Source organism: Indicator indicator, chromosome 32, assembly GCF_027791375.1.
Source record: "Indicator indicator isolate 239-I01 chromosome 32, UM_Iind_1.1, whole genome shotgun sequence".
Taxonomy (NCBI): domain Eukaryota; kingdom Metazoa; phylum Chordata; class Aves; order Piciformes; family Indicatoridae; genus Indicator; species Indicator indicator.
Genome location: NC_072041.1, coordinates 5,893,345 through 5,920,040, shown reverse-complemented (window position 1 = coordinate 5,920,040; position 26,696 = coordinate 5,893,345). Strand labels below are relative to the sequence as shown.

Sequence of the window (26,696 nt, the reverse complement as noted above, 5' to 3'; positions counted from 1 at the left end):
GCCTGGAACAAGAGGATGATTTGGAAGTGGCTGGGCGCTTTGTTGCTCTTCCCCGTGCAGATGGTTTATCTGGTGGTGAAAGCTGCCGTGTGCATGGTGCTGCCGCCCAAGCTCCGAGACCTGTCCGGGGACAACGTGCTGGTCACCGGCGGGGGCAGAGGCATCGGTCGCCATCTGGCCAGGGAGTTTGCTAAACGGGGAGCCAGAAAGGTAAGCACCGGCGTGACGGGGAGGGGGAGGAAGCTCCCACCTGCTGCTGCTGCTGCTGCTGCTGCTTCTGCTGCACACGGGAGCGCTCCGGCTCGGGACTGAAAAGCCTTTGCCCTCCCCTCTAGGTGGGATTGATGGGATCGCTTCGGGAAGGGGAGAAGAGGCACTCATTTGGAAAATCCGTGGCGTGCTGAGCTATTACCTTGACTTAATGTCAGAAGTTGCCCATTCCTCCTTCCCTGCGTCCTGTCTCTCCCAATCTCATCCAAGAAAACGTGAAGGTGAGAAAGGGGCCCCTCGGGAAGTCTCCTTTGGTGACAAAGGAGAGGTTTTCGCTCCAGCTGAGGTTTCCTGTAGCAGGGAGAGGAGAGCTGTGTGCTTCCCAGCGTGAAGCTAGCGCTCATTTGCGTTTCTGTTTACGAGGCTGCTTCCTGGCAGTGCTGGTTGCTGGGACTGTGTACAAACAAGAGGGGCAGCTGGCTGCTGGCTCCAGCCCTTCAGGCTGAGCACATCTCCAGCTCTCCTTGGGCACAACCAGCCTGCCGCTGTCACACGTGTCACCCAAGAGGAGAGGGGCTCGGCTCGGAACGGAGCGAGTGCTGCGTGCAGGAGGGCTCTGGATTTCGGTCCTAGTAATGCATTCTGTCGGGGAAGTAGGGAGGAGAGTCCAGCTACACCCCGGTGGTTTGCCATTCACGACATTGATTTCTTGTGCTTTCTGAAGTCACTTGGGTTTGCTTTTGGCCAGCCTTGTACTCTTCAAAGGTAAGATAAGATGAATGAGAACCCAGCAAGGAAGAGAAGCACAACATGAGTACGAGCTGGGAGACTGTTTGCACCTTTCCTTTAGGAAAGAGGGAATGGGAGAGAGGCTGAGACTGGTTTGTCTGCACAGCAGCCTGGAAATGCCAGTGTAGATGGTGTGTCCATTCTCTAGTTCAGGAACTGGTGGTTTACCTTGCAAGGTTGGGTTTTCCTAAGTACAGGTGTCTCCATATGAGTAAATCAGTCAGGAATACAAACCCCACACATTTGAGATGTGGCTTGAGATTTAAAGTTTCCTCTCCTCCTTGATGAGTAATGAAAGGGAGGAATCATGAAATCAGACAGCTCCATAAATCTCTGTGTGAGAGAGGATGAATGGGAGTAAAGAGAGAATAAAGAAGAAAGACACAGAATGAAAGGATATTTAAAGAAGAATTTGCATTTAGTTTGGGGTAGTATTTTGTCACTTCTTTACACATGCATTGCAGTTTTCATGTGTGGTATACAGCTATGCTGGCACACAACTTGGAGGTGTAAAATATGCCAGCGCTGAACTTTGATGTTTGTATATGCTTGTGTTTAAACACCCTGTTGAGATTTACAAATTCTTGGAAACAGAGCAAACAAATTGACTGCCCTTTGGACCCAAGCAATTTGCTGAAAGTGTGTTTATATTATCTGCTAGAATACCATGCTTCATTATTTATTTATTTAGTCCCTGGTTGCTATGCTGAGCTCTGCTATTGAAGTACCACCATTTCTACAGCTAATTCAAGAGCTGCTGATCTGCAGTTGAGCTGGAAGCTAAACAATGGCATCCAGCCCTAATGAGCCAGGTGACATGGGCCACAAGGAAAAGGGGCTGCTTAAGATGTAGAGCTGAGAATGAAATTACTATGAACAGTTCATTTTCTCTAGTTCATTTGTGTGTCTTATCTACAAAATCTCTGCATATCTGAGAAGGAAAGAATAAATGAGAATAATTGCTAGGAACCTTTGTACTTGCCTCACATGACATTGGGAAATCCTGTGTGGTTCCTAGTTATTGTTTAAAACTTTGGGGAGTTTTGCCTTGTGGGGTTTTTTTTCATGTCTGTCATCAAGGTGTTTTCAGTTTTTGCTTTTACCGATTCTCCTTTCAGTTCTCTCACAGCTCTGCAGTAAGTCAAAGATGGCACTCAGCAAGTTTGCATCCTCCCTGGTAGTGGCACATTTTCCCTGCAACACTACAGTAGGCTTATTCTGTTCTTCCTTAACATTTTTAATTGCAGAAATACTACCTAAATGTGGTAGTTTCCATTCTCTATGCTGTAACATTTTCTTTCTTGCCTGCCTTCTCTGCTGAACCCTAACTTTGAGAATTCAATGCAGCCTCCATGTAGAATGCAAGACCTGTTTGTCACCACTCTTTGATTCTATGCTTTTCCTTAGACAATCAAAAAGGATAAAAAAATGTTTCAAGTGACTGCCAAGCCATCTTTCAGTAAGGTTTGTGAAAAATAACTCTTCTGTTTTCCTGTTGTCTGTCTTAGTTAATTGTCTTACCATTACACATGAAGCTTGAATTATTGATCAGAATTAATAATTCATAAGAGATTCTGATTATCAGGTGGCAATATTCCAAGTTTAGAGAAACACTTCCACCAAAGGCCTGACATTCTGAGGCTGAGCAGAGTGTTCCACAGAGGTGAATGGAAACATATAGTGACATACATAGTGGGTGTGCAGTGTGTATCATGGGAGAGTCACCAGAGCGCCTGTGCACACAGACATAGTGGCGGAGTTTTGGAGGTAGGCGGCGATATATAACCATATTTTTGAGATTAGAATCTTCTCCAAGATAGGTTAGTTGAGGCTGGTGGTATAGGAAATTTCCTCTGATAATTACACTGGGTTGGATCTCATCTTACACTTCATCTTTGTTTTCAGGGGCTGGTTTAGTGAGTCAGAAATGAGAGGTGTCTGAGCAGCTTTCCCGTAAGATGACAAGTGTCGCAGCTCAGTGAGGTTACAGTTTGTCACATCTGCAGCTTTTTTACTGTAAAATTTGATCTTGCATTTAAAGCTATGAACGTGGCAAGAAATAAATCAAAAGAGGGTTTATGCAAATGGAAATATGGTGTCTTCTGCTTGATAGAGGAGCATGGAGACTGAAATTCTCAATCCAGCAAAAGTCTCTTGGGCATGATGGCATAAATCCATTCTGATTCCCATTCTCTATCTCCGTTAAGGCCATGCTCTGCTACTGCCCTTCAAACGTGAGCTGGACAGATAAATATCCAGGAGATATTTTCTTCTAAGGTGATGTTTCTTTTCTCGTGGTTGTTCATTGACCTTTCTGATGAAGTGACCACTAAGGGGACAAAGGGGCATCAGTTGTATTTTCAGTTACAGGAGTGTGTATCTTCTGAGGTTTCCAGTTAGGACCAGCAGGGACTTTTAGACAGTGAGAGACTTTACTCATATAACCATAGAATTGTTTAGGCTGGAAAAGACCTCTAACATCATTGAGTCCAACCATTAACACAACACTACCAAGTCCACTGCTAAACCATGTCCTTCAGCACCACATCTACATGTCTCCTCCAGGAAGGATGATTCAACCACTTCCCTGTGCAGGCTATTCCAGAGCTTGACAACCCTGAAGCAGCCAAGAAATTTGTCCTAATATCCAACCTAAACCTCCCCTGGTGCAACTTGAGGACATTTCCTCTTTTCCTATTACTCACTACCTGGGAGAGACCAACTCCCACCTGGCTCAAACCTCCTTTCAGGCAGTTGTAGAGAACCAGAAGGTCTCCCCTCAGCCTTCTTTTCTCCAGGCTGAACAACCTCAGCTGCTTCTCACCAGCCCTGTTCTCTAGACCCTTCACCAGCTTCGTTGACCTTCTCAGGACCTGTTTCAGCACATCAATGTCCTTCTTGGAGTGAGAGGCCCTAAACTGAAACCAGTATTCAAGGTGCAGTCTCACAAGTGTCAAATACAGGGGAAAATCATTAAATCATCCATCTTGAGAGGTCAAAGAATCCATGCTTTCAGGTAGAACTTTTCAAAAACTACTTGCTCACTCTGTGTTTAAATGCTTCCTGCAGCACTTCCAGAAAAACCAAAAACATCTCAGTGTGCTGTCTGCAGAGAAGAGTGGTTTACAGCTGATACTGGACATGTTAGTGTTATGATGAGGGATGAATAGCACTGCGTTTTCTCCGGAAGTACTCAAGTATTGTAATCCAACTTTCTTGCTGTTCCTCAGAGATGTGTCCAGATTCTGAAGTGGCAGCTGAGGAGTTACTTTGCTGCTGCTGAGTTGCCAGAGAAATGTGCCTTTTTGCTTTTGGCTCCTTCTTGGTTGCTTGCAAAAGTCAAAGTTTTCACTGTTGTTGGCTATAGCTCTTGAGAATTTTGGCTAGACCTTAAAAGTATTTGACCAGTAAAGCATCACCTCTGCCTCAGTCTCACACACTGGTTGCTTTGTTAAGGCTTTTGATGTTCTGTGGTTAGCCAAACTGGCAGAGTGTATCTGTGTTAATGAAACAGGAGAAGGAGAGATTTTTATGAGTTTATGATTTAATGCCTATGACTTCCAAAGCCTGATGGGGTTTTGCAAAGAATATACTGTATAATCAAGTTAATACTGGGAAAACTGGGCCCCTTGAACAATATTTCTTGTGTGAAAGAACAACCCTTTACATATGTGAGTGGTCAGGGGCATGTAGGGGCTGAATGGGTTCATTCACTGGTGGTTAGTGTTAGAAAATGCTTTTGGTTTTCTTGAAGCCATTTGCTTTTCCTATAGCATTTTCTAGCATAGTGCCCTTGCCAGAGAGTTTTCAGCCCTGGTTTTGATGATCCCCAGTAATTCATATGTCATTTGTATGTCTTACTCTTTGTTAGGTTTTCTTCCAGGGCATTTCCTTCATGGCTAAAATTTTTCCTTGTGATTTAAATTCATTTTGTTTACAGATTATTTATCTGAAGTCTGATTGACAGGAAAGAGATGATTGATTCTTAGACATTCTGAATTGTTAAATGTCACCAAAACCTAATGAAAGTAACTGAAAAGGATACAATTGCAGGATAGAAACAGATTCTCTGCCTGTAGTATGCATTTCAGTATTCAGGGTTATCTGGCAGTGATGTGGGAACTGTTTCTTAGGCCTTTCCTGTTGGGAGATTGGTCAAAAGCCATTGATTTTCATTAGGTTTTCTATTTATGCTGAGGTCTCTGGGCTTAGAAATCAGCAATAGAGATCTTCAGTAGCATAGCTACAGGCAAGGTGTACAGCAGTGCTTTTCTAGTGTTGCTTTGTGATAATTTCTTTCAAAGTATGTATATTTTGTCTTCCTGTTTTGCTTTTTCCCCTGCCTCCCTCCAGCTGTGGTATGTTTGCCTTTTTGGTAACTGTAGCTATTGATGAATGACCAAGAGGACTTCTAGGGAATCTAGAGTGTTTTGGCGTGAGAGATGTCTCCAAAATACCAAATGGGTTAGGGGCAGCCCTGGCCTTGCGTTAGTGTGACAGCACTGCAGAGGAGAGTTGAACAATTCCCATTAACCTTGGGGAGAATTCTTCACATTCATCACTGTGCAAGAAATGACCTCATAAATCCACCAAAAGATCTCTCCTTTCACTGATGTGTCCTCTGGACATTCACTTCCTGGATTGCAAGAGACTCTGCAACTCAGAGGTTTGCATGCTTGTGCAGAGGATGAGGTAAGCAGTGTGGAACACCAGGACAGACAGGAGCCTTCCCTAGATGGCAAGGAGCAAGGATCACCAAGACAAACAAGAAACGGAAACCTCACTCCTGCATGGAATGCACCACTTGATAGCCATGACCTCGCTCTGTCAGCACTGGAGTCTAGACAATTCTGTCTGCAAGTCTGCAAGGTACTTGGAACAGGATGGCAACATAATGGGCAGCTGTAGAATGCCACAAAGGCAGGAATACAGTGATTATTATGGGATAGTGCATAAAGATCCTGAAGGCACTACTTGAAAACTTTTGCTTTGAAAACCAATCAGAGATTTTTGGTTGTTCTTGTGTTGGTTTGTATTTTGCTTATATGGCTCCTGGTTTTATTGAGGCTACAAAAAAGAAACCTCAAAAGTGGCATCTCACTGTTCTTTCCATCGTTATTTCACAACATTTTCAAAGTCAGACCTTAATGTCTGCATTCAGGAAGATGTCTTTTTCATTTGAACATGCTCTCCTCTTTCAATTCAATTGTAATTGGGATGGTAGTAAGAAGTCAGTGGAGGAAGGAGCACCAAGGAGAGAATGGGAGCTGTGCAAACCCACACGGCTGCTGAAACCTGGAACCAGTTTCCCTCAGTGTTCCACTGAATTCAACAGAACTGAAAACCTCATAGGAATTTCAGGTGCCAAAGAGCCTTGTATAATTCAGAGAGTTTCAGCTGCATGAGATTTCAGGCTATAAATTGTGTCTAGGATGAGAGTATTGCAGAGAGGTTATGTAAAAAATGGTGTCAGGTCTTAGAATTTAGCCTTGCATTCCCAGTAATGGAAAATTTGGCAAGTTTTGAAATGAGATTTTACAATGGCATGCCCCTCCCACATTAGCTACACAAACTGCCTCTGTAGTTCTAGGAATATTTCACTTTGGTCATTATGAATCATGTTGGGATATTATTGTCCTGGTCTGTATGAATTAGTATAAACCTTTTTAATACTTCTTTATAACATATGCCAATGCTGTATGATAAAGGATTAACTGCTTTGTAATTAGAGCTGGAAATGAAATGAATACTCATCTCCTGAAGCAAGGGCAAAACTCTGAAGCTGATGCTAAGTCATTCAGGGCTGAGACCTTTTTAAAGGTATAGAAAAGACAAAAGCTCTCAGTATCTCACATGGATTTCAGTAAGAGTTCTTAAACTCTAAGAACACATTCTCAGACATTCATCTCTGATTTCACTTTCAGAACCTGCAGAATGCTCTTATTAAACTGTATTTGAAGTTAGCTCATCCCTAAAGAAGACCCTGACATCAAAGTCTTAACACAGGAGTTTTAATCTTTCAATCTGCCACGGAGTTCCACCCAGATGAGCTGCAGTGTTCCAAACCTAAAAACATTGCCATGTAAAAAGGTGTGTCATTGCTGATAATGTGCTGGAGGGCTGGGGAAGGGATGAAACAGCATACCTGAAGTAAACTCAGTAAGTCCTGCTTGCTGCCTGTCAGATTTTAAAGCATAGAATTGTAGAAGAGACCTTTAAGATCATTTAGTCCAACTATTGACCTAACACTACCGAGCTGACTGCTAAACCATGGCCTCAGAACCACATCTACACATCTTATAAACCCCTCCAGGGATGGGAGCTCCACCACTGCCCTGGGCACCCTGCTCCAGGGCTTGACAACTCTTTCAAGGAAGAAATTTTTCCTAATATCCAACCTGAACCTCCCCTAGTGCAATTTGAGGCTGTTGCCTTTTGTCCTGTCACTTGCTACTTACAAGATGCTGCCACCCACCTGCCTCCAACCTCTTTTCAGGGAGTTGTAGAGAGGAAGAATGTCTCCCCTCAGCCTCCTTTTCTCCAGGCTGAACAACCCCAGTTACCTCAGCTTCTCCTCACAGAACTTGTGCTCCAGACCCCTTACTGGCTTTGTTGCCCTTCTCTGGGCCACCTCCAGCAATCCAGTGCAGCTGGGCCAGTCATCAAGAAGTAATAACTGATTTCTGACATGTATCTTGCAATTCAGAACATGAATAGACCTGATCTGGCCACCCCAGAGGAGATTAGTTCTGATATAAGGAAAAGAGCTGATTTTAAATTACATCATTTCAGCACTGAGAGAACTGGTTTTCCATAGAATATGATTAATCACCACGTACTTGTTTTTAACAGGCACCATGATCTAACCTAATGAAATCATAAAGCCTTTAAAATCGTGTTTATGAAGGAGCTTCAAGTTCTGATGTGCTTCACCCAATGCAAATGCAGTATGCAAAAGCACAGGTCGAACAGATGTGGAGTTGGCCTGGTGCATAATAATTCTTAACAGGCTCAGTGTAAAATTTACATCTGTCTTTTTAGATTCCAGTACTAAGAGAGCATCTGTCCACATCCTGGACGCTTTTTATGCCCTGTGGAGATAGCAGAATGACATAGAGTCCACGGATCTCTTTGTAGTAATTTTCAAATGCAAATGAGTAACTAAACATTCTGGAAAGTCAGTCTGACAGGGCTCAAAATGGAAAAGAAATTTGACATTTTCCATGTTGCAGATATTGTTGTGTAGTGAGAATATTTACCCAGGGTGCAAATATCAGCTTCTAGGTAATTAATCTCTCCTGCTGTACATTGGAAGAACGAACTGTTCAGTTCCCACATAGAAACCGAAGAGTTTCAGGCATATTTTTAATGATGGTATGGTAGTTTCAGATGGTTGCTTTAATCTTAATTATATTTAAGCACTTAATCTTACAGCAAACTATTAGAGCATGTCAGAACTCAGCGGTAACAAGAAGTATGTGAAAAGAATTGGGGAGGGAATGTTTTTCCATGTCACACAAAATAATATATGAATTTGGAACTTCTGGTAAACTGTGAGAGCACAGAGATCTGCCTGAGCTGCTTTATGATCTCTGGAAAGGCTTTTTTTTCTTTTTTTTTTCTAAAGATTATATACTGACAGCAACTTTGTTTAATGGCTTCCTGTTGGCAGCTGGCTTCCTTGTTGACTGAATTTAAGGATGGGCAGAAGAACCCTTGTTTCGAGTCCCAGGCTTAGATGGCATTAAGCCTGTTCTGTGTGCTGGTGCCAAGGGCAGCAGTTGGAATAACATGCTGAGTAAGTGTCTCTGGTTGGCAGGCACAGCCAGGATTTATCAGATATCAAATCTGTGGATGTCTGTGCAGCAGCATTCTGGCTGGAGCTGCTTTCGCTTATAAGTTAGAACATACCTGTCTTTAGTTACTGGGGATGTTGTAAGGAGAATAAATAATGTTAACAAGAAGTGGAACAGGCTTGTTGTCTCACATCAGGATACACTGATGTCATGTGAAAATACTGCCCCAGTGAGACCATGGTGTGCTGGCACACCAAAATCTAACACTTTTTAAATCACTTAAGGACTGGCATCAAGGCAGTTAAGTGAGCTTTCCACAAAATGTAAGGATTGTGTCAGTGCTGTAGAAAATCATAAAACCCTGGAATGAATCACAGAATGCACAGGAATAGAAGGGACCTCTAAAGGTCATCTAGTCCAACCCCAATGCAGTAAGCAGGGACATCCACAACTAGAGCAGGCCGAAGGAAGTTTGAAAGACGAGGTTATAAATGTTGTTGTAGTGCCTAGAAAGCCACTCATGCACCAGAAATTATTTAGCATAAAGATGCTAAATGCGCTGTATGAGGACAAGCAAAAAGAGGATGCCTAGCTCAGGGGTTACAACACAAGATGCAAACCAAAAGGCAGCAGCAAGCTGCACTGATGGAGATTGTGAAACAAGCGATTTCAGCACCACTCATTTACTCAGTTTCTAAGTTTCTGAAAAGGCATCACTGCAATGGAAGTTTTAAGGTGAGATTTGAAGAGAGAATATTCATTGGGGGATGCTAGAAAACACAAGGGGTTTTGAAAAATCAGTGCTGGGAGGTAAAGGCTGCAGTAGTTGGTCTGATGCTAACTGAAAGGTGAGTGGTGACATGGGGATAGTGGCCTGAAAAGTGAATACAGAGGCTCAGATCTGGAAAGCTTTAAGAGGATGCAGTGAAATTCAGAAGGAGAATTGACCTGCTCAAAGCTGTAGATGAGGTATATGATCTTGAGCCAAGAGGGTTGGACCAGATGACCTCCAGCAGTTCCATCCCACCTCAACCATTCTGTGATTCTGGGATCTTAGTCTTAGCTGCACCAAAGAAAGGAAAAAGACTGCTTTTTGAATTTCTTGGTTGACAGGATGGTTTTGGTCTATGATGTTTCACCTTACTACCTGAAGTGATTCATCTCCATATTTATTTGTGTGGTTTCATCACCTACAGTGACTTGCAAAAGGTGCTGCTGTGTATTTCTGTTGCTTTTGTGTCGTGAGTCTGGCACAGGCTAGGAAAAAGTTGTCTCAGGTTAGCAGAAGTATTTCTATCTGAAGCACTGACATACAGGTATTTTTTACTGCATTCTAAAATGAATTAAACATGCTCTTGAGCTAAGGTCTAATTAGTCTGGCACAGCAATTTGCTTTAAGATTGGCCATGGGCCCTGCACAGAGACTGAAAATGAACAATCTGAAAGACGGAGAACTGCAGCCCACCGAGAGAGAACAAACTGGGACTGTGAAACCTGTGTGCTTATCAGGAATATAAAGCAGGAATTATTAGAGAGATCTTTTTAGCTGGGCCCTGCCTCTGTTCTTCAAAGCATCATGTCAACATGCTGAAGAGGAGAACAAGTCAGACCCAGGCGCTGCCAGATCCATTGGCTGATAACACTGACGCCAGTAGAAGAGGGTCAAATGCATGTTGTTTGACCTCTATCCCAGTGGGGATTAAATTGATTCTAATTAATAGACTTGGGAATAGATGGGTACCTTGGCAGAGTTTGTAACTAATTTAAATTGTTCATCCTATTAGCTTAGCCATAAACTATGCATAATTACCAAAGGATTTTGTGGACAGCCACCCTTATGTTGCCACCTTCTTAATTACAATTTATTGAATCCAGTGCTACAGAGCTTGTTTTGATTAACATAGGGATTTCTGTTGCCTGATACTGCCTGGGCAAATGTGTCAGTGCTCCACTTACAGCCATAAAATTGTGTTTGAAAGCACAAATGCAGCTCTGCTGAAACCATTTATGCTTTATGTATGTGGCTGTGAGAGAAATCTGCCTTTCAGTAGGTAATCAGTGGAGTACACTTAAACCACATAAAATTATACATACTTTGAGGTGGTATAAAAATGATAACTGGAAATTTTCTGGGCTGTGATTGTCATGTAATAAGGCATATTTTTAGCCAGAGGTTAGAAAGAGTCTGTATCAAACTGGGGTGGCAGTTGGTATGAGCTGACTAATGTATTTCATCCCTTATCTGAATGAAAATTTAAAATAGGCTTGACTTCTCCTTCAGTTCATGTTCCTTCTCATGGTCAGGGCACATATCAGCTTGCATTAGCTGTATCTATAGGTACTGTTTGTCTTTTAGGAATGTCCTCTTTGCCAGGAAGTCCTGGTCTGACACTGCTAGAGTTCCGTGAGTGCTGAGTTCTATCAGAAGGTGAAAACTTCAAACACTGAACAGAATCTTATTTCAGGGTTTCTTATCAGCTTGACTGAGCAGCAAACGTCTCTTGTATAGCTAGGCCTACACTAAGAAATCAGGAGTTACCACTCAGGAAAGAAAAAAAAAAATAGCATGGTATTTTAAGTAATTAGAATTGTGGGTTTGTTTTTTGCCCTTTGAATCACTGGGGACACCCACATTACATTTTCAAGATTTTCTCCATAACTAAAGAGTGACAAACTTGTCCCACTGTAACTGAAGGCAGTGGATAATCTTTTAACTCTGGGTGCTGGACCTTAAGAACAACCTCAGATATATTAGACTTAAATGAATGGGAGTGGGAGACATTGTTGCAAAGATTGTACAGTTCACCTTTCTGTGCCCTTAAAAAGAATGGATCAACAATAACAGTGGACAATCAGATATTTTCTACATGAAGATTGAATTGGTGTTTGTCTTAGATCTGTCATTTTAATCTCCTTGCTAGCAGTAAACAGAGACTCCTTGTCAAGACGTGGTCATAGCAATGTGGAGAGGAATGGGAACATTCACTTCCAGCAGCTTGGCTTACGTTGTCTACAAACTCAAATTCCTTGTGCCCTAGCTCCTAAAAAATCCCTTGCCAGTGAGGACAAAATTCAGCTTCACTGCCTTAAAGAGAGGAGGTCACGCTTCCAAGTGGAATATTAAAGACATCCAGCTGGTACAAGTACTTCTTTCCCAAAGTGGTCATAGAACAGGGCTGGCTCTGACTACACTGAGCTGTCAGAAATGATGTAAGAACATTTCCAAGGCTCTTGGGAGAGACAGGAGTCCTGTCTCACTGAACTGAGCTGATTGATTTGGGGAGCTGAGATATGCTGATTGTGCAACGTTGTAGAGTGTTCTTTGTGTTGCTTGTTATTTGATTTTAATCCAGGCCCCTTAGAGACCATTGTCTGTGTTGTGTTTATATTTGAATGTGCGCTTTATGGAGGTTTGCCTCTTTAAAAGCAAAACATGTAGCCATCAAAGGGCGTTTTCAGGGTTTCATTTCCCTAGGTGATGATGTCCCACTGCTGCAGATTGCTCTGTGACACCTTTCACGCTGGAAGGACCAGCGTGTGCAGAGTGTTGTGTATGTGTGGGGCAAGTGTGTGTGTGCCTGGTGATCTGGCACCTCACATCTCCTTTACAGCCCAGAGTTCATCAGTGGGTCAGCCAGCTCCTAATGACATCATTACACTTGTTTACTGCTCACACAGAGGAAGTGCTATGCTGATGGGTTTGACCACTCTTCATTGTCTTATTTTAGTCCGGAACTTTTGTAAAATCAGACATTTAGAAAAGCATCTTACTTCTATAAAGTGATTCTAGTTTTTTTCCCTGAGTTAAAAGGGACAATAAATGGTAGAAAATCCCTAACCATAGTAAGGACAGTCCATCCCAATGGCTTCTTTAGACACTGGAATCAGTAAAAACAGTTAAAATACTTTTGGTTTGCTTTTGCGTCACAGACTTAGGCCAAAGTCTCTTCTCTCTAGAATCAGGTGATAGGATGAGAGAAAATGGCCTGAAATTGCACCAGGGGAGGTTTTGATTGGATACTGGGAAAAATTTTCATGCCAGGGATTGGAACAGGCTTCCCAGGGAGGTAGTGGAGTCCCCATCCCTGGAGGTGTTCAAGAAATGTGTGGACATGGCACTTTGGGACATGGTTTAATGGCCATGGTGGTGTTGGGTTGATGATCTTGATGATGTTGGAGGCCTTTTCCAACCCAAACAATTCTCTAAGTCACGCTGTATCAGAATCTAGACCCTAAGTGCAGTTTCACCAATGACAATACATGAGATTTCCCACTGACGCAGGTCAGTCAGCACTCTGCAGATCACATCAGTTAGTGCAGCTGGATTTGGCTTTTTGTGTACCTGTACAGATTTTTCAGAGGAATTAAAGACTGTTCTGCCATGAATGTGAGTCAGCCACAAATGGGCCTGGTTTTTAGGGCTCAATTTCACACACTTCAGAGAAGCAGTTTACAGATCCCCAGTGCTCTGCAGTCTTTGGGTAGGTAGAAAACCCTCAAGGCACAGAGCTGCATTTGTTACCCACTTTGAACACATTAAGGACTCAATATTATATTACTGCCCCTCAGCTAAATCTCAGGTACTGACCAGGTTACTCGATATAGGGAAGTAAAGTTTATCTCAGGTTATAGTCAGTGAAAGACCCTTTTTGGCCATGCTGTACCCCTTTGGGGATGCTCTGGGAGCATACAGTCCTCCAATTCCCATCCTCCTTTGAATGAATAGGCTGAGAGAGTTAAATATGTCCTAAAACCTCTCATTTGTACAACAGATGAGATTTTAGAAATTCTGCCCTGTTGCATAGCAACAGCCACCATTAAAAACTAACAGTCTGAAATGTACATACAAAGGCAGGAGAGCAGTTAAGCATTTAAATATTGGAGCTTTTTTCTAAGCAATATCCTTTATTTCTTTCACTAAAATACATACAGGAAAAGCACCTTTTGACAGCTTTTAGATAGCTTTAAAATGGTAGCAATTCTCTTTTTTTTTCTGGAGGCAAACCAAAGAGGCTTGTAGAGGAGCTTGCATGGAGCTGTTGCTAGTGTGCAGTTTAGGTATGAATTTAAGGTAGGCTGTTATAACTCTCGATACTTCTTCAGCAGCCTCATGGGAGAAAGCATTTTTTTCAGTCAAGAACTGCATCATATTATGCACATGGCTGGTCTGGAACATATTTTAGGCCTTTCTGAAGGGTAGTTTATAATGACAGTGTTAGAAATATTATTAATCCTTAGTTTTCCATGTCTGGTTTTGTAGGAAGCTGTCTTCCAGTTTAATACATTTAAATACTTCCCCCAATCTTCCTCTTCTGTGATGTTCCTACAAGAGCTGGGGTTGTCTGTCTGCCTGTGTCCTCCTCTGGCTTGTAAACATTCCTTGTGGCTTTCCTCATTTTTTTCAGAGCTTCTGATAATAAACTTCCCGTTTTATCCAGCTTATTTTTCCATTCTGTGAATGTGACAGCACAGCAAGATGCAAAGTCCCCATGACTGGTAACAGCATTACAGTGACATATCCCAGATCAACATGACAATGTGGAGCAAACTTAGCTGTACTTCACAGATCATGGATTACTGACAGAGCTCAGGACTGACCCAGCATCAGAAGCTAATTAAGTTACCTTTTGAGTGTAGCATCTGATTGAGAAATGTTTTCTCTTTTTTTAATAGAGCTTGTAGTGGAATTTTATGTATTCCCCCAAATAAGTAAAGTGCTGATGGAGTACTTAGAAGGATTTAGCTTAAGGCAAAACTAAACATGTTTGAATTCAAGATGACAATTTTTTGCTCTTAACTGGTAACCCAGCATAACTGATCCTTTTGTAAGGTATGGAGGGAACTAGCCCTAGGAGTCTCTGCATGCTGTCTGAAAAGTGGTGATGCAGTGAAAACCCCTCAGCATTTCAAGATTAGACACTGTTCGTTCATCTCATACAGACATACTGAAAAAAAAAGCCCTGTTCTCCTGGCACCCACTTTGTAGCTTTTTATTTCTTCTTTCCCATACATCTACGTTAGGTCTGGGTTTTCCACGTTGTTAGTCACGAAGCAGGTGACTTTTCAGCTCACTGTTGGTTCAACCAGGCAATTTTAGGAATTACTTCGAGCCAGTCAGGTGATGGAAATAAGAGTGTGTTGGATCCACGTTTTTAATTTCACAGGTCCCTTACTTCTAACACTGCCCTGTAATCTAAAGCTTTGGGTTTAGCTTTCCAAAACCAAACACTCTTGCAGTTCAGGGTCAACATTACTTTCTGTCATAGTAAATGTTTAACTATATTACGGGAACATTTAACCTGCCACATGTTAAGAACCCTTTACCCTGAGAGGTCTATGTAATAAGTAAAAATAATAATGAAGCATTTTGGAAGGAAAACATGCACACAGCAAACCTTCAGCTATGTTGCTCTGCTGGGCCACAGCATTTCTGTCAAGCAGATCCAGTCATTTTGTTATTTTATTTTTTTCCCTTTGAAGTGTTATTTACAGACTTTCTATCCCTTCATCCTGTCTGCTGTGCTTGCAGTACAGAAGGGCTTTCTGCACCTGCATATTTACTCTCCCCACAATTTCCTCAGATCTCTGTGGACATTTTTATGTGAGCCTAGATCACAGGGATGGCATGCCAAGGTGTGGAGGCGGCAGAGCCCTCGTTATTTTTTACAGGATGCAGTATGATATTTTTGTTGGTTGGTATCTACAAAGCCTTACCTCAAATACATCACTTTAAAACTTTACCCCTCTCCCTACCCCCAGGTACACCACTTCTTTCTGCTTTGCAGCCAGAAGATTTTATTGCTGGATAGCTCTTTGTGTGCTTTGGTTCCCTGGAGCAGAGGCCGGTTCTAACACATGGTGTGGCAGACATTCACCATTAAAAAATCTGTCGGTTCCCCCCCCCACCCCCAAATGCTTCCCTGAACCTTCGCAGGGTGACAGCTTGTGGCCACTTGGTGCTTTTGTTGGAACGTGCACTCCATTTGACCCTGTCCCAGCGTTAATAGGATTGTAAAGGCTGACTCCTGCGTGACCTCTTCTTGCAAACAACCCTCACCCTTCCCCTTCCTCAACTGTTCTGTACAACAGAGCTGAAAAGTGTTGCTCCCAAGGCAGTCTGGAGTCGCAGTTCATATTGCAGACGAAAGCAATTGGAAAAACCACTGGAAAAAAGTCAGCGTGGGGCCACCTGTCCTTAAATAGTCCTGACTGTGAGAACAGTAGGCATTTGTTCACTTCTTTAGAGGGAGCTGGTCTTAAATGCCTGTATGCAGACAGAAAATTACCAATTTTCGACCCAAAGAAGCCTCTGTTGAATAGGAGACAGGTGTTTACATATTCTCTATGATTTTGTAGGTGCTGCTTTGTTTCTTTCGGAGAGTAGAAGGGATGACTGAGATAGAGTTGGAAATGACTGTGGTTTAGGTGAATAACGTTAATCCCACTGAGTGCTAGGTCAACATATAAAGTAATAAAAGTTCTGTCTCTAGACTAAAGGCATTGCAGTTCCCTCCTTCTGAAGTCTCTTTAGACCTAACTTCTAATCTCATTACTGTATATTACTCCTGCCCTTAACTCAAACCAGTTTATAACAAAGTCTGTGTTTTTTGTTTACCATGGTGACAGGATTAAATTTAAATTAAATTCTTGTAGTCTCATGTCTTTACAACTTCCAAATACTACCTTGGAAAAGCTTGTGTGTAAAATTAGTAAATGGCTTACTCTGTTGACTCCACCATGCTTGTCTGTAATCGTTCTTATTCCCATCCCTTGCAGCTTTGATATTCACTTTCCAACTGTGGGAATTGAGAAAATTTTGCCACTGGCCGGCTTTGTTTGCTTACTTTTATTTAAGTGTCACTAAGGGGCTGGGTTAAGTATTTTGACCTACTTCAGGCATCAAAAGGTTCTTTTTTCCTTTCTAAAGCAAAGATTGGCTTTTCACACTGAAGGGCCACACCTTTCACTCTTCCAGTAATCTGTCTTTAGCGGGCCTCTCCCATGGAGAGGTCCTGAAAGAACTTGTCTGACTTTGCCCTGGGGACAAGAGAGGGGAAGGGCTGCAGGAGAAAACCCTTGTGCCATTGACAGGCAAAATACATGAACACTTTTGAGGCTGTGGGATTTAGCTTCTTGTTCTCATGATATGCAAAACTCTGCCGGGATTATGGGATACACTGGAATGCTTTTCTTCGGAAGACCAACTGTGAGTTGGTGCTAGCAGGCTTTGTAAATATATGGGGATAAGAGTGACATACTTCAGTGGATTATCTACACTTTGTACTTCCTAAAAGTATGCAGGAACTTTCAGTGTTGGGTGCAGAAAGGCTTTCTCTGTTTGAACAAAGGTAGCAGTCTGTGTAATGACAGGTATCAACTCAAACAGAGCAACTTTTGTTTCACTGGACTGGGAAGGAGGTTGAAAGGGGGAATGAAATGTCTTGACCTACCAAGTACTTCCTATCTCTGTTGATCTGTGGTGAGGAGTTGTGGTTGCTTTGTGGAGGCAACAATAATGAGATCAGACAGGAAGGGCTTGATCTGCAACACTTTAATGTTTCAGTGTCTTCAAACTGATACAGAGAATTGCTCCATGAATCGTAAAATGCAGAAATTTTTGCAATGGGAGTTTTATCTGCTGACCGCAATGTGCTGGAAAAAAAAAACAACCCAGATAATCCAAGGGGAAGGCCAAGAAATACCACATCTTCAGTCCAGAAATGCTTTTATTGTGGGACACCCTTCCCATACTGGCCTATTTCACTGGGGGGGATAAAGTCTGTCATGGCAGGTTTGACACAGCTCCTTTGCTGCTGCTCTTGAGCTGTGCTGGCAATAAAATCGGACCAAACAAGTTAAATAGCCTTGTAAATGATGGAAAATTAGCTCTGACCTCATCTCCTACACCAATAACATACTTAAGTCTCTGGAAGCATGCATCATGTTTGTATATTGTGGTTGATGGCAGCTCTAGTCTAGAGCAGTTTATATAAATTAGTGGCTTTATCTGATTTTGTGGTGGTCAAAAGCATAACTCTTAGCTGTGCTAGGGTGAAAATCAGGGTTGGACCTGTGCTCAGGTTTGAGGCTTTGAGCAAGCAGGCAGTGCAGGCTCCGTTAAAGTCCTGCCTTGGTGCAGCAGCTCAGCCCTCGCTGTTGTCCCCCCGCCCTCAGGGCAGGTCTCATTAGCAGATTAAGGCCGCAGTTAACGAGTCCCCTGGGAGCAGAGGGTGCAGGGTCTGCTGCCTCCAGCTGAAATGGTTTTCCTAGGGCCAGATAAGGAGGTGGGTCACTTGCCAGAGGGGAGAAGATCTCGAGATAAGGTCTGTTTTGCAAAACTCTGCTCATGAATAAACCCTGGGAAAATCTGCCCCGAGCCGTGATGTCACCGCCTCTGCCTGCTTCACGGCTCGTTCAGAGGAGGGCGGGAGAGGTTCCTCTGCTGCCATAAATCCAGAGCCTTTCGCATGGCCAGGGGTAGGAAGGCTCCTGTCCGGCTGCTGCGGGCTCCGCGCCTCTCCCAGACGAGCGATTGCTTTAACATTCCACCTGCCTCCTGCCTGCCAGCCCTGGGGTCACCCAGAGGTAAGGTCGGGGCAGGAAGCCTCCAGGAGCGGGCAGCCAGCGGGGATTAACCGCCTCGCTGGGCTCCTGCCCTCGGCAATTTTCTGGTCAGTAACTCTGTGAAAGGAGCGTGTCTGGTGCCGCAGGGAGGGGCAGCGGAGGGATGACGAGAGGTGAAGGGGGAGAAGAATTAGGGGCTGGATTCTTTCCAGGACGGAAAACTGTCTGTCCAAGAACATATCCAAACCACAGATTAAATATTCCTCTGTCCACCATTAAATTACCGTGAATGGGTGGCTGTGCAACATCCTGACAGGCTGTGTACTATGCAACACCGTGTCTGTCTTCTCCTTTATTTCTCTGCATTTTCCTCTGTCCCAGACAGGAACTTCTGTGTCTGCAGGAGTCATTCTTTCCAGGACTTAGCCTCCAGTCTCTCTAGGACCTGGCCTCCAGTTGGGAAACGCTTATTGCCAATTTGGAATTAAAAAGGAAAGAGGACGCAGACCAGACTCTGAGCCCCATGGCTACATTTTTAACATTGTGCTTCCTAGTAAAATAGACCATTCCTAAACTGCAGATTCCTGACAAATGCAGAGCCCTCAAATCCTAACTAGGACAGGACAAAGCTAAATGGCAGTGACTGAGCAAAGAATCAAATGAGAATTCTTTACGTGCTTGCTTGCTTGCTTGCATGTAATGGGAAGTGCCGACTGCACAGCTTTAGGCTAGCTGGAGCTCACAGACCTTCAGCAAAACACAGGCTCAGGCCCTCAGTTGTTCATCAGTGCAAGTGAGCAAAAGGTTTTGCCCAGGAGCATCAAGAACATGCATGGTTATCCCTGACTCATGAGCTGTCTAGTTGAATGATTCAGTGAGAAGGTTGCCAATAACACAGCCTCATGAGTGCCAAGCAGCACACTGTCACATGGTAGATCTTGCGGGAGGTGAATCCAGGAGAGCAAGGACTGATGAGTAAGTTTGTAGATCTCAGGAGTCAACAGAGTAAGGACTTGGAACAATACTGGTGAAACTGCTGCAGGGAAGAAAAGAGAAGTGTTGCCTACACAGAAACACTAAACCAAAACCCTCTGTAAAGGAGGAACAGAAGTCTCAACTATGAGGCTCATGCAGCAAGTAAAAGTCTTGTCTCAGAAAGATCTGATACCCTGGGAGGCCAGAGGGAGGCCTGTGCCAATTTGATTTGGCCAGATGTAAGAGAGAAATTGAAAGTCTTATATGATCTTGTAGGAGCAGTCAAGCTTGAATGCAGACCCCAAGCATGCTGTATTGAGTTTTGAGTTTTATCCATCTGTAAGAAGCAGCAGGAATGCCAGCAGGACCCCTTGCCTCCCACTGTGTCATTAGGGAACTTTCACCTTGACAAAAGAATGGTCTTTTATTTACTGCTTTTCTCTTACGCAGGCTGAAGCCTTCACCTGAGTGAGAACAGTATCAAGGACTTAAAACTTCCCATGGAAAAAAAAATCAGTCCTGAAGTTGATGCTGTCAGCAGGATAACCAGCAAATCCTGTCTTCCCCAGATGGCCCAGATTTTAATGGGGTCACCTTGCAAGACTTGCCTGTAGGATATTGAAGGTCCCAAAGTAACTGTTGGGGCATAAAAAAACGTTATGTCCAAGAGCTGCATCACAGACAGATGTTCCTTTGACAGGTCTTCCTTTGCTTAACTGTTCTTCCATGTATATTTCCTGACATTCAATGCATCAGTGGCAGCTCTTGGGAATGGGAGGCTGTGTATGGATGTTTGAAACAGATTAAAGCGAAGAGTGAGGGATCTACTTTTGCAATAGCAGTGTGAAACCCTGGAGTTCTGGGTATGAGATGTCAAGTTTCTTGCTTACTCCCCTTGTCTGACACCTTATTTTTCTTTCTCTCTTCCTCTCCCACCTTCCATCACTCTTCAGCTTGTCAGTTGCACTTGACTGGTCCAATCCTGCTCAGAGGCTGAAGCTCACACTGATGCAAACTGTGGGTATCAAATTTGATGCTTACGGCTGACATTTGGTAGTGTTGGTTTTTTTTTTTCTCTTTCCACAGAGATGTAGGTTGTGAAAGGGAGGGCAAGTAAGTGTGTATGCTTATAGTTGAACAGTATTTGGTAAACATTTCCTGAAAACTTGTGAAATTTCTCACATGTTCTTGATTCCCCTTCAAATCTGCAGAGCTGGCATAAGAAATATCACCCAGTCTAGCCCTGAGTTCAGAAGCAAGTGTGTAGCCATCAGCTTTACAAGCTTTGTGTAGATGCCAAAGCCTGAGGGCCAAGGGTGGTATGCTGAGGCATTCAAAGACAGGCCAATACACAAGGCACTTTTTTAGCCATATTAGCTTTCTTCCAGTTTTTAAGTCTGATCACAGCTTTTTCCTTGAAAATTGCTTCCCCTGAGCTAAGATTTCCCATGAAATCTCTGGTGTGTTTATAAATGCTCTGAAGTTTCTGGTTAACCAACTCGTTAGTCCTTTAGTGGTTTGGAGAATATAAGTCTGGGTGTGTTCCAGATGTGCCAATGATTTATACATGGGATTAATTGTGAATTTAGCTCATTTAGGAAATGCTTGAGGACTCAGGTACTTCTGTGGTTTAGTCTTGCTTAGTCACACTGGAAGAGCTTTTTGACCCTTCCAGAGATTAGTTTTAGTAGCAGTTATGAGATAAGCTTAACTAGTCCTTAAAAATAATCAAGTTTAAGCTCTCTGAAAGACATTTCTTGTGGAAAAGGAATACTGCAGGTCCTAAATTTTTATGTTTATCTTGCAGTTACTAAGTTAATTCAGTTGATATAATTTGGACTTGCCCCCTCCACCCCAATCTTTCAACTTCAGAAAACTCAAAGATTTTTACATCTTTAACATTTAAGTGTGCTGACATTTAACCGTTAAAAAATCAATATTCCAGTTAGATCCATCCTTGATACACAGTGGTATGGGAAGCAGCTGTAGTCCTGGACCACTGCTTGGAAACAGCACCCTTGTGAGAGCACAAAGCTGCTTCCATCTTCAAAGCCCATTTTCCCAGTTCCCTGCTTAGAATAAACCTGCATTTGACTGTGTGCATGTCTTCATTTATTTCTTAGTAATTTTGCATTATCATGGCAAGTTGTGAGCAGTGAGAACCTTTCCTTCTTTCTCTGTTGGATCTCGTTGCTTGGCTCATGGAGCAGTCAGCTGATGTCAGTAGCACACTCCCATCAGTAGAGTCATTTTTTTGCAGAATTACAAGAAACTCAGCATTCATAACATTAGGTGCAGAATAAATTCATGCTTAAAATTTCTTGCTTCAAATGTTTGTATTAGGATGAACCTCTGTTTTGAAATGCACCTAGGACAGCAGCCTGCAAACAGCATGGCAGATAGTTACACATGATATGCTGAAAAATGCTTGGCTGCAGAGCAGAAACTATGTCCAGATGTAGGACAAGAAGTAGTTAACATAGCAGATATGCAGGAAGTCTGTGATTTTAGAATAAATTTATCTTGGTCTGTAGCAAAAGCAGTGATAGGTTTGAAATCTCATGATACAGAAAATTTGCCAAGTGTTTCATCTATCTGTCACGTCAGGCTAAAGATCTGATTTTTTGTGTTAGCTATTGTGTTGCTTGCAGAAAACCTGTAAATGGAGTAGCAAGGGCAGTGGGATACAGCTACCACCAGGATACTCAAGTCCCATCCCCATGTAATGGAAAATCATTCTTAGCTTTAAATGAAACAATGCAAAGAGGCTGGCAGTGAAAACCCATCAAAGATAATCATCAGACTGTGGAAGTTAGAAGCATGCTTTAATTATTTTTGATTTGATGCAGAAGCAGTTTGAATCTAACCAATGTTTCTTGCTGCAGATCATCCTGTGGGGTCGAACTGAGAAATGCCTGAAGGAGACCACAGAGGAAATCAGGATGATGGGGACGGAATGTCATTATTTCATCTGTGATGTAGGAAATCGAGAGGAGGTCTACCGGCAAGCGAAAGCTGTGCGGGAAAAGGTTAGTGTCTGTGGAAACACTTTGTGGGCAGAAGTTAGGAACAGCCCATGTTTAATGAGAAACAAATCAAATTTGTTGGCAAAGTGGGAAAAAAGAAAGGTGAGCGTTGTACAACATCTAGCTACCTGCAGTAACTGATCCAGGAGGCACTGGAATAGGTTGCCCTGGGAAGTTGTGGAGGCTCCAACCCTGAAAGTGTTCAAAGCCAGGTTGAATGGGGCCTTGAGCAACATGGTCTAATAGGAGTTGTCCCTCCCATGGCAGGGGAGTTGGACTATCTGATCTTTAAAGTCCCTTCCAACCCAAACTACTCTGTGATTCTATATTTTTCTGTAATTACAAGGCCTATAGGTAAGAATGTCGAAAGTTATGAAAACAATAATGTATTCAGGCAATACCAGATGTTCAGATACAATAGTGGCTGCTGATTCAGAGGGAGAGATATTAGTTGTAACAAGACTTCTGGGTTTTTTGCAGGTGGGTGATATCACTATCCTGGTGAACAATGCTGCTGTGGTCCATGGAAAGAGCCTGATGGACAGCGATGATGATGCACTGCTCAAATCACAGCACATAAACACCTTGGGACAGTTCTGGGTAAGATGAGATCTTGTATCACACACATTCAGAACTGGGAATGAGAGTGACAGATTACAGCCAGTAAACATTTGGCTGCTACTAGGTGTTTCTAAATGATGCTGTGTAAAATCAGTCTAACTGAAAAGGAGACAGAAAAAGCAATGTGAGGGGCAAAGGCCAGAGGAAAGAAGTCTAAAAGCCATTTAGTTTTTCCAGTAGCAACACAATATTTGATGCTCTTGCATCCCCATTCTCTGATTTCCAGCAGAACATTTGTTTTCTTTTGAGAAAGCCTGAGCTCACAGAGGAGAGTTTTCTGTACTGTGATGTGTATGGAACATCAGAGGATCAGGAGACTGCATTCCTCAGGGAAGGAAGCTGGTGTGAAATTCTTTCCATTTTGTATTAGATGTTAGCATAAAAAAGAGCTTCATGTGATTTCATCACTTTGAATACTTTATCTTCTACAAGTTCTTAAACACACAAAGCATCCTGTTCATGGCCTTTATCTATGGGTGCTTCTTGCTTGCATGCTATAAAAGATTTTTGGTTTGTTTCCACAGAAACTTTGTCTGTCTAGAATCTTTCAGGAGATGCCAAAGCCATAAGGTGCCCTCCCTTGGCTCCTTGGCTCCATGTCACCTTATTTTTCTCAGTAACTATTGTTTTTGTTGTATTTCTGCTAAGCAAACCCTTTTTTATTCTTTCTTCAGACCACCAAAGCATTCCTGCCAAGGATGCTGGAGTTGCAGAAAGGACACATTGTTTGCCTGAACTCTGTGCTGGCCTTGTCAGCCATCCCTGGTGCCATTGACTATTGCACCTCCAAAGCCTCATCCTTTGCCTTTATGGAGAGCCTGACGCTGGGGCTGCTGGACTGTCCAGGAGTGAATGCCACAACAGTCCTGCCCTTCCACACCAGTACAGAGATGTTTCAGGGCATGAGAATCAGGTCAGTCCAGGGGAACTAGAATAAAGCATCTCATTTTAAATGAATCATCAGAATACACTCCTAATTAATGCTTCATTTAGTTAAGAGAATTTGATGTCTCATTTGGCTGCCTGGGAACAGAGGGTCACTCTAGGCCACCCAGGACTCATCAGACTGGTTCCCTCAGCTGCTGGCATATTCATGCAGCCTGCCTGTACTGGAGGAGACATTTGCTTCTCCAGAGAAAAGGGAATGCTGTTTTTCCCAGAGTGCATTTGGGCCATATGCAGCCACCGGAGAGGGAGGGGATGCAGTCTGAAAATGGAGGCCATTCAAAAGGAGCAGTCTACAAATTACTTGAGAATTAACAGTACAAATTCCTTCTTTATTCACTGAAACACTTAATTATTTCCCACTGAAAGGAATGACAGCCACTTACCTCCTTTTTACCTCTCTAAGAGAACAGGCTAAATTCAAAGACTAATGGCTGACCAAATTAATCTTTTACAACAGACAAAATAATGTATGAATATAGTTTCTGTTCTCTTAACCCAGAAAATATGCAGTCCCAAGCTATTGCTGGAGCTGAGAAAAGCCTTATGTTCACTATTAAAAACAACAGGGAAAAATACTTGTCTTTCACCTGTCAGGAATTTGAATCAAGCAAAGTGCAACAGTGAAGAAGAAAAACAGGACACTGAAGAGACAGCATTTTGGTACTGGTTTGCATATGGTTTAAGAAAATCCCTGAAGCAAGGTTCTGAATGCACTTTGCCACTTCTCCCTGAAGGCACCAACATGTACATTCTTAACCATTTAGCTAACCCAGTAGTACTGGTTGGAACTGGGCTTTTTGCTTTCCAGTTTTCTGGCTGGAACTGAAACGTGCTTTGGGGCATGTTTGAGTGCTGGTAACCAGTGATAGCTTAGTGAGTAACAGGGTTTGGACAGTGATACCTTAAAGGAGTTTGGTTAACAAATAATTATGTTATTTTTTACTTTATTTATTCAGGTTCCCTAATCTTTTTCCTCCTCTCAAGCCAGAGACAGTGGCTAGGAGGACAGTAGAAGCAGTTCAGATGAATCAAGCCTTCCTGCTCCTTCCATGGACAATGCATGTTCTTGTCATCCTAAAAAGGTAAATATTTCCTTTGCCCAGCAATAACCTGGCCAGTTAGGCAGGATTGGCTTATGGGGCTCTGTGTCTGTTCACCAAGGCAAACCTCAGCTTGACTGTAACCCAGAGTCCAGGATCAGATTGGTTCATCTCCTCCCATGAAAGCCACTCACAGGAGCAAAAGGGAAAAAACTTTGAGATTCTCTTTGTAGATGTTTTCTCTGGCTATAACCCCTTTATGAAACCATTTTTGCTCCCAAAACATGGATTCCTGAGGTCAGAACTGGTATTTGTATCTAGGAAATGTCTAGGAAATGACATATGCAGGTAGTTTATTTTTCTTTAGTAAGCCACTCTTTGGACTCAGGGCTTTATGTTGTAAAGGATTTCTGTACAATAAGGTGTGTACATCCCAGCTGCATTTAGAGAGCACTGCTTCTGGTAAAGCAATGAAACTATTTTAAAAATACTTTTGTGTATGATTAGGACAGGAATTTTAAAGTCCCTAAGGAAGGAAATTCATAACTTCATATCCTGAAACAACAAAGAGAAAGAACATTGAAAATCGTGTTTCCATCAGAGTTTGCACTAAAGCTTTGGAAAACCTGCTTCAGTCAGGAACTGAAACAAGGCCATGAGATTTCTGTGGAAAAGAATTACAATACTGCATTTCAGACAAGGACAAATAATTCATAATAAATGCTTTGTTCTATCTGTGAAAGTTGGGATGCTTTCAAAGGTTCCCAGAAATGTTACAGACTGGAAAAGGGCTCTTCTCCTTCTCCTCTACTGTAAGAATGAATAATTTCTTTTCCATTACAGTAGCTGTCAGGAGATCAGCTCTGTAGCTATACCTTATGATAGGGAGGTCAGACACTTAGCACAAATAGATGGCAAATTAACCAGAGATCTCAGCTTAAATTTGGGTATTTTCAGAGGAAAAGATTCTGCACAGCATTGGGGAGGAAGAAAACATGATGGTGTCTTCCCAGTTACAGTTTTACAGACCTTCTTGGATAAATATTTCTGCAGAGAAGGAGTGATTTGATGTAACTTTCTCCCTCTTTAGGCTTACTGACAGCAGGATTCTACACCTTTTGTCTGTGCACTCTCACTAGCTGATTTGGAGACAGAGCATGCTTGTGTTTGTGTGTAGATAAATCTATACTTACACATCCTCTTATTGGAACAGACTAAGAGGTTTGTCTTCTCTGCTTATTTTCTTTCTGGTTCTCCTGCAGCATTCTCCCTCAGGCAGCACTTGAAGAAATCCACAAGTTTTCTGGGAGCTATACCTGCATGAACACTTTTAAAGGACGAACATAGACTTGGTGGTGCAAGGACTATTCTTCAGTGAAACCAACACAAGCATGAAATCCTGACAAGACTGTGAATCAGCAGGCTTGGCTTTTAGCCTGTTCATGTGACTTGCACTGCTCTGAGGCAACACATTTCTTGCAGGTCATATCCATAGTAACACAACCTTTGCACAGGATTGAATGACTAGACTATGGACTCTTGGAAAGAAAAACAAAAAGTGTGAAATGTTTATATATGATGTTTAATTCTTTAGAGCTCAACTGTTAAATCTACTCATAGTTTTAAGATGTAATTTTTGTTTTCCAAGTGTCTGTAGGCTGTCTCAGCTGAGAGGCAGCACATCACACCCCGGACATACTTTGTCTCCTCTCTTCAGAGGAAGCAAT

At 42.7% G+C, this 26,696-nt stretch overlaps 1 protein-coding gene across 1 annotated transcript; it reads left to right on the top strand.

Moving 5' to 3' along the window:
- Positions 1-26,696, top strand: DHRS3 (dehydrogenase/reductase 3). Its single transcript, XM_054394965.1, has 6 exons — positions 1-210; positions 22,220-22,363; positions 22,841-22,960; positions 23,656-23,894; positions 24,886-25,011; positions 26,232-26,696. The coding sequence occupies exons 1-6, from the start codon at positions 16-18 to the stop codon at positions 26,314-26,316; spliced, it is 909 nt and encodes a 302-aa protein (XP_054250940.1). The 5' UTR covers positions 1-15; the 3' UTR covers positions 26,317-26,696.

Bases quoted from the DNA above. Each gene is read 5' to 3' on its own strand.
- DHRS3 (XM_054394965.1), top strand. From the start codon at position 16: ATGATTTGGAAGTGGCTGGGCGCTTTGTTGCTCTTCCCCGTGCAGATG. The intron at 211-22,219 runs GTAAGCACCGGC...TTCTTGCTGCAG, and splicing joins CTAAACGGGGAGCCAGAAAG to ATCATCCTGTGGGGTCGAAC. The intron at 22,364-22,840 runs GTTAGTGTCTGT...GGTTTTTTGCAG, and splicing joins CGAAAGCTGTGCGGGAAAAG to GTGGGTGATATCACTATCCT.